General features: G+C 37.4%; 1 protein-coding gene across 3 annotated transcripts in view; it reads right to left on the bottom strand.

The window, feature by feature from the left end:
- Positions 1 to 1,095: 1,095 nt before the first annotated feature.
- Positions 1,096 to 11,218, bottom strand: part of ARHGAP18 (Rho GTPase activating protein 18) — a 95,098-nt gene continuing 84,975 nt past the window's right edge. For all 3 annotated transcript variants that reach the window (XM_027751965.2, XM_027751958.2, XM_027751974.2), the window contains exons 13-15: positions 7,283 to 7,407; positions 6,083 to 6,144; positions 1,096 to 3,466 (exon numbers count right to left, since the gene is read on the bottom strand). In XM_027751965.2, coding sequence (XP_027607766.2) covers positions 3,375 to 3,466; positions 6,083 to 6,144; positions 7,283 to 7,407 — 279 coding nt within the window. In that variant the 3' untranslated portion in view covers positions 1,096 to 3,374. The remainder of the gene's footprint in view (positions 3,467 to 6,082; positions 6,145 to 7,282; positions 7,408 to 11,218) is intronic.

The raw sequence follows: 11,218 nt of genomic DNA, 5'->3' as shown, positions 1-11,218 counted from the left end.
ACCCATGCAGCACAGTCTTTTTAATTATAAAAGATTCTTATCAACCTACCTGAATGTGATTTGGACTTCTCCCTTGTGCCTGTCCTAGTTAGAGCAGCCTAGAGCAGTTCATCACTGTGTGGGTGTAACCCAAACTGTGTATTCTACATCCTCCACGTAATTTTTCAGAAACTGTTAACAATAGACCATTTGCAGCAGCTGCCCAGAGCACACCTGACCCCTCAGATTATAAACTGGGTGTTAAGAGGCCTGTGAGATAGGAGGATGTTCCCGTCCTCACACCCATGGCTCACAATCACCCATTGTGGAACTCCCCGCCCTGGGGGAGATACTGGGTATTCCTGCCTGAACCTGAGGGTATATAATCTTGGGGTCTTGGGACTTCTGATACCATTTGTTGGATCAAGAGGAGGACCAGAACCTTGATCGGATTGCAACCACCACTCTTGATCAGACTGCGATCGCCACCCTCAACCAGACTGTGACCAGCACTCTCACAAACAGGTTTTTCCCTCTCCTCTTACTCTGGACTCAGGGGGACCATGTGGGCCTCAGCACAGGGGCCAATGAACACCATTCTGTTCATGCCCTAGGGTGCTGGGTTACACATCTGGGTTTTGTGGGTTAAAACCAATTGTTTGTCCATATAATTGTATTTATTATATTATTTTTATTGAATTGTAACTCTGACTTATAATCTCTTTGGAGTTGGGTTCATTTCTCCTGCTGGTTTACCTTTAAACCAGCACAGTGCCCTAATTTAATTCTTAAATTATAAGGAATTACAAGCCAGTATTTTTGATAAATGCTGAGAAGGCTGCTGTTCCTTCACATATACTTAGTAATTGTTATATTATGTATTTAGCTAAGGTGTAGTGTGATTGCACCAAAGTTCAAAACTTCTAGCTAGTTATTTCCTTTTCCAGCAGGCATCCATGTTGCAGGACTCTTTCTAACTTATCAATGTTCCTTGTCATACACAAAGCTACAAGCTATCTACAAAGATGTAAAGTGTGAAATTAAAAAATAACCATTGCTTAGTGTTAATTGGATATGTTTCACATACAAATATAAGAATTCAAATGAGAAAAGAAGTCAGAAAAAACAACATTTAATTATAAAAGAGCTTTTTAAATTAAAAAAAAAAAGATAATGGCACTAAACCAGAAACAAAGTTATTTAAAAGATCATAGCCACAGGGCAGTTACAATTTTATACTGAAACTGTACAGCTGTTCCTATCATCTGCACTTCGCTCCTGATTAAAATAACATCTAGAGTTCCAGTAACAAGTAATCTTTTACAGAACTATAATGTACTATGAAAACACACTTCATTTTTGTATTACCTGAAAAAAACCCTTATATTTATTACATTATTATTACATTAGATTTATAAAGGTTTACCTAAGCACTGTACTGTTTTTCTACTCTACTTAGTCCTTACATTTGAAGAACAGGGAGTGTGGTTTGTTCTTTTGACGAAAGTGATTTGTCTTGATGGATTTGCGCATAGTGGCACAGCACTATACCATGCAGGAGTACCCAACTAGATGGAGCATTGAGGGCAGTACAGTCATATTAAAACAATTTTCTATTCTACTCATCCTGCTTTTCAGAATCAGTCAGTGCTTCTTTTTCATATGAAGACAGACTTTGGCTTTAAAAAACAATAAATACTCATGCCCCCAAAATTGTTCATTTGCGGTGGATAGCTAATCAGCAGATGTTTAATTTTTCTATGACCTTTCAGAGTTCTGTTTCACTGCTTGTATATATAAGGGAGAATTCCAGTAGTTACTTTGTCAACACAGTCAGGGCCCATATCCAAAGCTCAGCAGAGCTTTATTCCTTTAATCATCTTTGATCACGAAAAAAATATAATTCAGTACTTGATTGTATGTAGAATATTCCCTATGAGGTCAATATAAATTCTGTGTGTGTGCATTGAAAGAACATATTTAATTCCATGGATATAATTTCACAGTAGTTATTTCAGGTAGTCAGCACGCAGGTGTAAGCACTTAAGCACAGCTGAGCTAGTTTACAAATAAATTGTAAAGCAGTACACAAGCTCATAAGCCCAAAGTATTGTTGGGGGAGTGGGGCTCTGGAGCCCCAGGTCACAGCTCTTTGTGCTGCAACAAGCCACATCAGACTATAACTCATTATCACTAAATTCCATGGGGAGCTTTCAGTCTTCCTGCAAAGCAATGGATTTGCAATAGTTCTCCATTGGACTATTAATTTTGGAAGTGGTTTAGACAGCATCTATCAGCATCAGGGAAATCAGAATTCGATTTCTAGCCTCATCCAGGATAGACCAGACATACAGCTGATGGTAGGTAATATCCAAAAAGCCTACGTGAACTCCACAGTAGACCCTTACACTGGTTTTGAGAGAAAGGTATGGTGGTTTCCTACCTATGAAATTTAGACTACAGTTTCCTTCCACAGTTATTTTATTCTTCCTGAAAGTTTTTATTGTGCTAGTAATTGAAAAGTTTTGGCAGTTCACAAAATTCAATCTATCAGATGTCCAAAAAACCTGAAACCAGTGTATGTAACGTGGCTGCACATCACTGCTGAAAAACCTAAAGGTCTTTCTAGTGCATGACAATATGCCAGAATGGACAATGCCAAGAGCGGTGAGCTTTAAAAATTACTCACCTTGTCACATGATTCTTTCTTTCTTTCTTTTTTCTTTTTTTTAATAATCTCAAGAGTACAATCAACCAGAATAACAATAAAATTATTTTAAAGATCTAGCAAAAAAAAGCTGCACAGAAAGCGTTTTCACAGTTGTTTTTAAATAGTTTTCATCAAACTTTAAAATTAGGACTTCCAAAGACAAAATATATTGCGTTGTAGTTGTCCCCTTTGAAATTCACACTTATTTGGGAAATTCATATGACTGGGTTTAGGTATTTTTAATACTGTACCATTCAGAAGTGCTGATAACAATTTGGTCCTCTATTGTACTAGCACTGAAAAGACCTATATGAATGCAAAAGTCTACACAAACAGATTGTAAAACTCTAATATAAACAGGTTAAACATCTGTTTGAAAAATAAATTCTTCTGCAACAAGAACTACCAGATGGGAGGTAGATTAGTGCCATTAAAATATTTAAGGTACTTATGCTTGTTTCAAATACGAATGGGAAAACTGTGCTATCTCCAAAATTTTGCTGCAAGTAAAACTGAACATTTACTGGTTATCACTGCTGAGTTTCCATCACTTTTTTTTTCAAAACTGGATAAGGTTCTATTAATATAAATAACAGCTGAATGCTGAAAGGACACACTATCCCTTTGAAACATTCAGCCTTACAATGTAAGTCCACAGGTTGTTTTTTTGCCGGTAGCTGTGAGCTTAGCTCTGCTTAGGTTTTATAACCCACTCAGCATTTGGGTTGAGCTGGTACAGGTCCTTCATGTAGGTATCATCATCAAGGCAGCGTTCCCCTAGAAATATGAGAGATATGTGGTTACATCAGTCCCAAAAAAGAAAGGAATCAACTTTCAAAGGTCCTGTCACTGTTTCATTTCATTTAGGTTTTCAAGGTCTCTCTGTGGTATTAAACAAAGGACAGTGCACCTAAAAGCTAGAAGTAATCTAACCCTGTCCATCTGCCTTGAGGAACAAGGGGGACAGGAGGAAAAATGAAGGAGAGTAGAGGCTGTGCCACCTCTGTGGAACATTCTAGGTCAGATTCTTCACGCAGACCATATAGATGGAAGCCTCCCTCTGTGAAGATTTAGGAAAAAAGGAGCAATGCCCTGGTCCTCTCATGGGCAAATACAAGGTTCACGTTTGCATAGAAGTCCATTAAAATTTTCCCCTCTTTAAGTGCTAGCTTGTGCAAGGTTTGTCCTTGCTACGAAGGTGTTACTCCCTATCCTGGTCCTGCTATGCTGTTCTGCACAGTACCTGTAATAGTTTCTGTCCTAGAAGGGAAAAGTAATACACTGTTCTTGGTGCGTTACAAGCAATTAATTTATGCATAGTAGCTATGATGAAAATAGCATATGCTGATCCATCAAGATCTGCATGTTCTTCCCATTCCCCTACAGGCAAAGCATTATCTCATGCATCTGCAGCTCTACATCACAGCCCCTCTTCTACTCCACTGTGCAGACGGTTGGGGTAGATGGCCCATGTGCCAGACAGATGTTTCCGGTATGCGTACTCCTGATACAGAAGGCAAGCAGAGGTGCAATGCTGCAACTGAGTTTCTCTGCCAGCTCTTTGGATTCCCTTAGCAGGGCATGCAAGAAGGCAAAACCTCCTGCTCAACCAGGCTCAGTCTCACTGGTCCCTCTAGGATTTTAATACCAACCTATGTGACCTGTACCGCCCACACTACTGAACTGGGTTCTCTCCTCTACACAGTGCAGCATGTTCAGGCAGTGAGAGCACAAGGATAGTGCTTTGCCATATCCCTGTCCAGCCAGTCCCAGTCACAAAGCAGTGGCAGAAGTCCTTTTCAGTACCCTGAAGTCCTACAGTGTACTGAGTACTCAAAAAATGTCTGGAGACTTCAGTGGCTCCATCTGCTAGGGGACAGGATCACAGCGCTGTGCACGTTACAATTATGAGCCTAAGTGTACGGATGTGAGCGTATCATTGAGAAGCCCGTTGAGTCTTCTCACTTTGGGCTTCCTCTGCATGAGTCAGTCACATCGAGCAGAGAGAGACAAATGGCAAAGGTCAGGACAGCTGGTTTACTTAAGCCTGTACAGCAAGCTAAAGTCTGGAAGTTTCTCTTATCTGAACTGAGAGTATTAATAAAGACTAGGATTTGTAAGGGCTGATTAAAGTTTAAATTGTCTGGAAGTAAACTATTCAGACAGAAAAAACATCTAAGCTTTCTAACCTATTTCATAACAAAATAAATCTGCAACTAGCCGTGTATTTTCTCTAAGAGAAATAAAATTTCTGTCACATGTTTAAAGTAATAGTATGTTGTTTCAGTTTCACTGGAATTCTGTTACAAAATCTTTCTTTCTGCAATGATTACACTTATGTACAATAAACAAGATATTCCTCTGCTTTAAAAAACTCTTACGTCTGGGATCACAACCTGCTTTAAAAGGCATAGAAAATGTACATATATACTGGATATGCAAGAGAACATATAATACATTAATCTGGCCTCCAGCTATCTCAGTAACCTCTTTTTCACCATCTAACTTAATAAAAACACTGAAACATATTTGTTGCAGGAAAATATGGAAGTGCTGTTTTTAATTAAGTCTTTTGGTTAAGACACACACACAAAAACTTGATTTATAACAGTGATTAGGTAAAAAGGAAAAATGCTAGAAGAAGCAATTTACATACAGGATTTAAACTTGCAGAGCACGGAAGTACTGCATGGAATTTTATAACTCCAAATAAAGTTTAGCAGTCACAGTTAACAAGAAAAAAATAAATGTAAGTCCAATCCAATACTGGGTTTTTTTTGGGTTTTTTTTTCCTGAGTATATGAAAAATACTGTGATTAGAAACTGATTCCTAATGAAAAAATCCTCTTGCATTTGTCAAAGAAAATTTCAGAACTGTGTTCAGAATTATCCTTGGCATTAACCTTGCTGATCTCCTACTCACTTTCATCAAGAGAGCCGGGAATAGACAGAGCAGGAAAGACTAACTGTTGGAAAATTTTATCACTAGGTCATCTTTCTAGTTGAGCATTTTTTCCCCCAAAGGAACCTGCAAGCAGTGCTCAAATGCAGAGCACGAAGGACTGTAAGTTCACTTATTATCCCTCAATACAAAGGGATGAATAAAATGAACTTCAAGTACCTTTCTATCCAACATTTTTGTGCTTCTTCACTGTACATACATATCAGGAACATCTGTTTCAGCTGCCATCTTTCTCTGGGACAGATAATAAGCTACTACTAATATAATGATCACAGCAACATCTCTGCTGCCTTCCCCACAAGGTTAACTGTCTGCTTTAGTGTCAGGGAGAACTAGGGACATGAATAAAAATGCAACCACAGTGAAGCCCATGGACAGTGTGCCAAGGAATCTTATTCTAGCAAAATAAGTTGTTCAGAAGCCATTCTTACCAATATTTCCTCCTATTTCATAAAGAAAGACCTCTTCTTTGTTGAGTGTTTGGACGTTTCCACTGTAAGGAACAAAGCACAGTGAGTGATGATACTGCAGAAGAGCTTGTAGATCAGCCACTTAGACGTGTCTGGGAAAAATTATGCTAATTAACATCAGCAGTGTACCTGTCACAAATCATTTGTGTGTATACTTACTGATAGTCAGTGAACAAGAATACCCTTGCATACTAATGCAAATGAATAGTCCTGCAAGTGAGTAATACACTATAGAAAAGGTAAAATAGGATAAATGTGAAGAAACTGCAGGGTTTAGAAAAGAATGACATTGTTATCAGCGAGTAGCCTGATATTTACCCTCTGATTTTTTTTTCCACTGCTGTTGCAAAAATAAGTATTCCCCTCAAACACTCCATATTTCAGAAAAAGTCTTATGGTTGGGTGGGAGAAACCACATTTTTGCTTGTTTTAATTGTACTGCAACTAAAAGAAGTAAAAAACAGAGAGTGGAAGAATAAAGTGACTATATCACAAAAGGATTCTATTGTTCTCACTGTTTAATAGTAATAATATAGGCTAAGGCACAGCCAGAAAATAACTTTCTGACAAAAATGTAAACCTCAAAACAGCATTTAGGAAAAAGCAGCTTCTTATTCTCATCTAGTGCACCATACTATTGCTTTAGCTAAATAGTTATATATGATGAACATGTGTGTTTTTTATTTTTAATTAAAACTCCCCTTCTAAATGGATTTGGATGACTAAAATGTAGCTTTCCTTTTAAATCATTGCATGTGCATGACATTTGCACATTATTATACCCCAGTGCCTATTATATTGCTATATATCAATGCATTATTTTACAAAATATTTACTTTCTCCTTTCCTCATCTCTTTGTTTTCTAGACTTATTTTCTTGGAGTTCCCTTCTGTCTTGTCCCCAGAAAATTACAAAACTATTCCTGACCCATCAGATTCAACAGCAATCTTTTACTAACAGCACTCATGTATTCCTTAAGGCTTCATGAGCTTTAATGACATCAGAAACATTAAGTTAATTCCTCAAGCATGTATTTTGATGGCTACATTCAGCCAAAAAATTCATCAACTGACCAGGACTTGAAGTACTTTAAAACTTTTTTCTTGATATAATAAATGAAAAGACACTTCTCTTGAAACAAAACAAAAACGTGTTTATACCTTTTTTGGCTGAGAAACCTGGCTACTATATCACCGGCTTTCAGTTCTTCTGTCAGCTGTATTGCCATGGAAACTTTCGAAAGATGAGGCGCTTGCACCCGTATCACTCCCTGAGGAACATCAGTCTGCAAAGCAATAACGGTGTTGGAACAAAGCTGCTAGCAGCTGGCTTTGATGAGCTCCTCAAAATACAGTATGGAATAAGTAACTAAGTACAGTGCTCTCTACTTCACTATCTACTACACTTCGCTACAAAAATATGATAACTACGCAGTAATTCAGTAAATTACATCAGACCTTCAAAGCTCTTTTTAACAACAGGGAGAACTTCAGAACAAAAGAACAGTAGTGCTTAATTATTCTTCAAAGACATTATGAATAACAGTAACAATTATGCTATATTAAGAACACACTCTGGTATGATAAGAAGCATGTGAGATTGATATGGAAAAGTCTTGCTGTAGGCATGAAAGCAGGCAATGGCCCTGCACCAACCCTCTGCTAAAACTTCCAGAAGAAACCTCTCCAGTTTCATTTAACCTGAACTTCATGCCAAAAAAAAAAAAATCACAAAGTACTCATGGGTCAGTATCCTTTAAGTGATTCCTCTTTCCTCTTTGTAAATTTCATTTTTTTAAAAAATAGATATTCACTACTGCAGCTTCTTCTCCCTGTTTTTTTTCTCTAGAATATATTCAGCTAGCCAACCTGCAAGTCTGACTATATAATGGATTTGTATTTTATTTCAATCCACAAGTCCTGGATGATGAATATCAATCATATTAGCTACAGAGAAGGAGGGCTCCAAAGAACAGTTTTCTGTTCAAGTTGCAGGTACATGACACTTGAAGTTACAAAAGGCATAATTTATTTGTGAATAAGGTCCTAATTTCTGTTCCTGGAAATCTCGAGGCATTTTTTCTATTCATATTACATTATCATTTCCCAAATGTACTCATTTTGATAGGAAAAGAAAGTAAGAGTCTTAGTACTCAAGGTTGATTATGAGAGTTCATTCTCTTCTCCCCCCCACCCCCATTTACTCAATTGCAAAGCTGAACATTTCTTCTTCCATAATCAGTGAACAAGTCTGGGCACCTGTGAATCTAGAATAGCTTCTCTGAAGCCATCAGTGTTAAATGAATATAGAACAAGCATAAACGTGAGCAGAATCAGGAGGACAGCTTCCTGAGAAAGCTGAAGGCTCATTACTACACAAATGAGGAGTTAAGGTAAGTAATTTTAAACAAACAATCCTTCTATATCTAGTCTTATTATCTATTGATTTTAAAATATTAGACATAATACCTATTTCTGTCTAAAGCATTAAAAGAAACATCATATTGAGAATTTGCTATGTAGTAATCATGGAATCAAAGGTTCATAAGATTGCAAGAGATCTCCATGAGATCTCCCCGAGATTTATCCCTAAATTTGTCAAATCTGTTCTTTAGGGCCTTCACTGATGGAAAGTGTCTCTAATCATCTGCTAGGAAGCTAACTCTCACTTAAAAATTTTTTGCCTCTTTCCAAACTTCTGAGATCCTGGTAAAATGAAATTTTTATGTCTGAACAGACTTCACAGACATCCCTAGCTGGCCTTTCACCAAATTCAGCATCGTAAATTTAAATTAGCTTTCATTTTTTATACAGATCTTTAACATTTTGTCTCAGTTGATTTTAATGGGGTTTTTCCAACTTTCAGCTGGATAACTTCTTTTTTTAATATATACAGCAGGCATATTATAAATTATTTAAAAAATAACCTGCTTTGAGTGTATGAGAGAAAGACTAAAAAGCATCCACAGAGCTCTAACATTATGGTCACAGATCAAACAGAATAATTACTTTGTTTATTCAGATAAAATCATTATTAGCTCAGCTAATGAATGCATTTTGCCACTTTCACCACCTTCATTTACAGAAGAAATCATGCCAAACTAGAGAGAGAACAGAACCAGACCATCCCCTACCCCATTCACTGTGCTAGTTGGCGGTAAAAAAAATGTGGCCTAAAACTTCTAGGACCAGATTCACAGAAGGGCCTATTCTCTGCACAGCACAGCTCAAAACATCCGAGTTAGGGGCTCCACATCACAATATAGAAGCCATTAGATGATTGACAATACACTAAAGAGTGGTCACCTACACTCGCAAGTTCCCTCTGCTGCCCCACAGGTTCTTTCAGGACCAGATTTAAAACACAGCAGCCTCTGGCTGAATTAGAAAACCTCTTAAGAAAAAACATGAAGAAGATACATACTTAATTGATGAAAAATACTGGCCTACAATGCTTAGTCTGCAGCAGGCAGAGCAGTCACCTGGGAGGCACTCATCTTCTTTCAAACCCCTTCTTGTCAGAGGGACTTGAATCTATACATCACAAAAGAACAGCAGCTCCCTGGCTATAGGATCTGGGGTAGGTCTCCTCCAGATTCTCCTATTCCATTTGGCATGACACACTTAAATATTTATCAGGCTAGATGAAGAGAGAAATTAAGTGACTATGCAGTATTTTCAGTAATGATGGAATATTATATATAATTATTAAATGTGCAAATTATACCAAGCAGGAATGGGACATGAGCATTATGAAGAACAAAACTGATTTTAAAAAGGATCTTGCTACATGGGAAGCAAAGTCTGAAAAATATGCAAAACAGTTGTTCTCTTTGAGTTGCAAAATGTTGCACCTATTTTGGGACAAAAAACTGCAAAACTATACAAAGAGAAATGATTTAGCAGGTAGCAATTTTTTTTAGTAAATAATTTGGCACCGCAGTGAGCAACAAATTTAGCAAGAGTCAGAAACATTATTTTGTGTAAATTCAAACAGGTTATACAAACTTGTTTGTATAGAAGGGCTACAGGATACAATGGTTTTACTAACCTGTAGCAGCTAAGTACTAGAATTGCATTGTGCTCTTAACATGACTGCTCCTTTCTTTGGAACATACAGAGGAATACAATGACAGATGGTATAAATCAGGGTAAAGCTAGTGGGTAAATTTCCAGTCCTGAGGGCATCTTTTTTGAGCATTATGCAGCCCAACAACACCAGAAAAAATCCCCAACACTGACTTGGAGCCATAGGTATGCATAGGTATCTCAAAATGCAATTAACCCTCACAAGCCCTCTAATATTAACCACTCTCAGCACTGTACAGAGATCTCACCTGCAGTTTGCAGTAAATGCTATTTAACCTCTGTCTTAAAGAGGGAAATGTGATTGATAGAGAGGCCTCATCAGAGATAAGATGAAATTCTATCCAAATGAGCTGCTATTAAGAATGCAGATACTGATTTATGGAGAGTAGGGAAGAGACTCAAGCTCTGTCCATCTACGCTTAATCATGTGGGGTGCCCCAGAAAGTGGTAGAAAATAGCAACTTTTCCTTAGCTTTTATTCAGCTGCACACAAGAAAATTAGCTTTCAAAAGTTGCAAAGTTTTCACTGGAGCAGCAATTCACCCCAAGTCTGGGTGCCTCACTTGCCATCTAATAGCGAAATGCAGTTCAGGAACTGCACAGGAAAAATCACCTCAATTTTAAATTAAAGCAGCATAAATTGAAAATTGGAGTGGGGGGGAAAAACCTCACAAATTCTCCTTAAAGAATGAATGTATAAAATTGTCATTCACAATGAAGCCTTATCAATTTGTTAATATGATTTTAAGAGTAATATCTTCCCAGGCACCCAAAATTACTGAATGCTTCAAATAAGCATGAAGGATTTTTGAAAAATTGTACCATTTAATTTTGAACCAAAGCCCCGCAGAATTCTACAGCTTAAAGAAAATTATTGAATAGTAACTTTACATTTATATTTGAGCAAGAATGTATTACACGAGGCTTAAGTTCTAACTCTCCAGTGGATTGAAAAGGCATAATTTACTCTAAAAGACCTCAGCACTAACTCCCCAGTGGATTAAAAAG

This window comes from Pipra filicauda, unplaced genomic scaffold, assembly GCF_003945595.2.
Source record: "Pipra filicauda isolate LSUMZ 115617 unplaced genomic scaffold, ASM394559v2 scaffold23_size5868930_pilon, whole genome shotgun sequence".
NCBI classification, from domain to species: domain Eukaryota; kingdom Metazoa; phylum Chordata; class Aves; order Passeriformes; family Pipridae; genus Pipra; species Pipra filicauda.
Note: the sequence above shows the minus strand (reverse complement) of the source record. Positions and strands in the feature narration are given on the sequence as shown.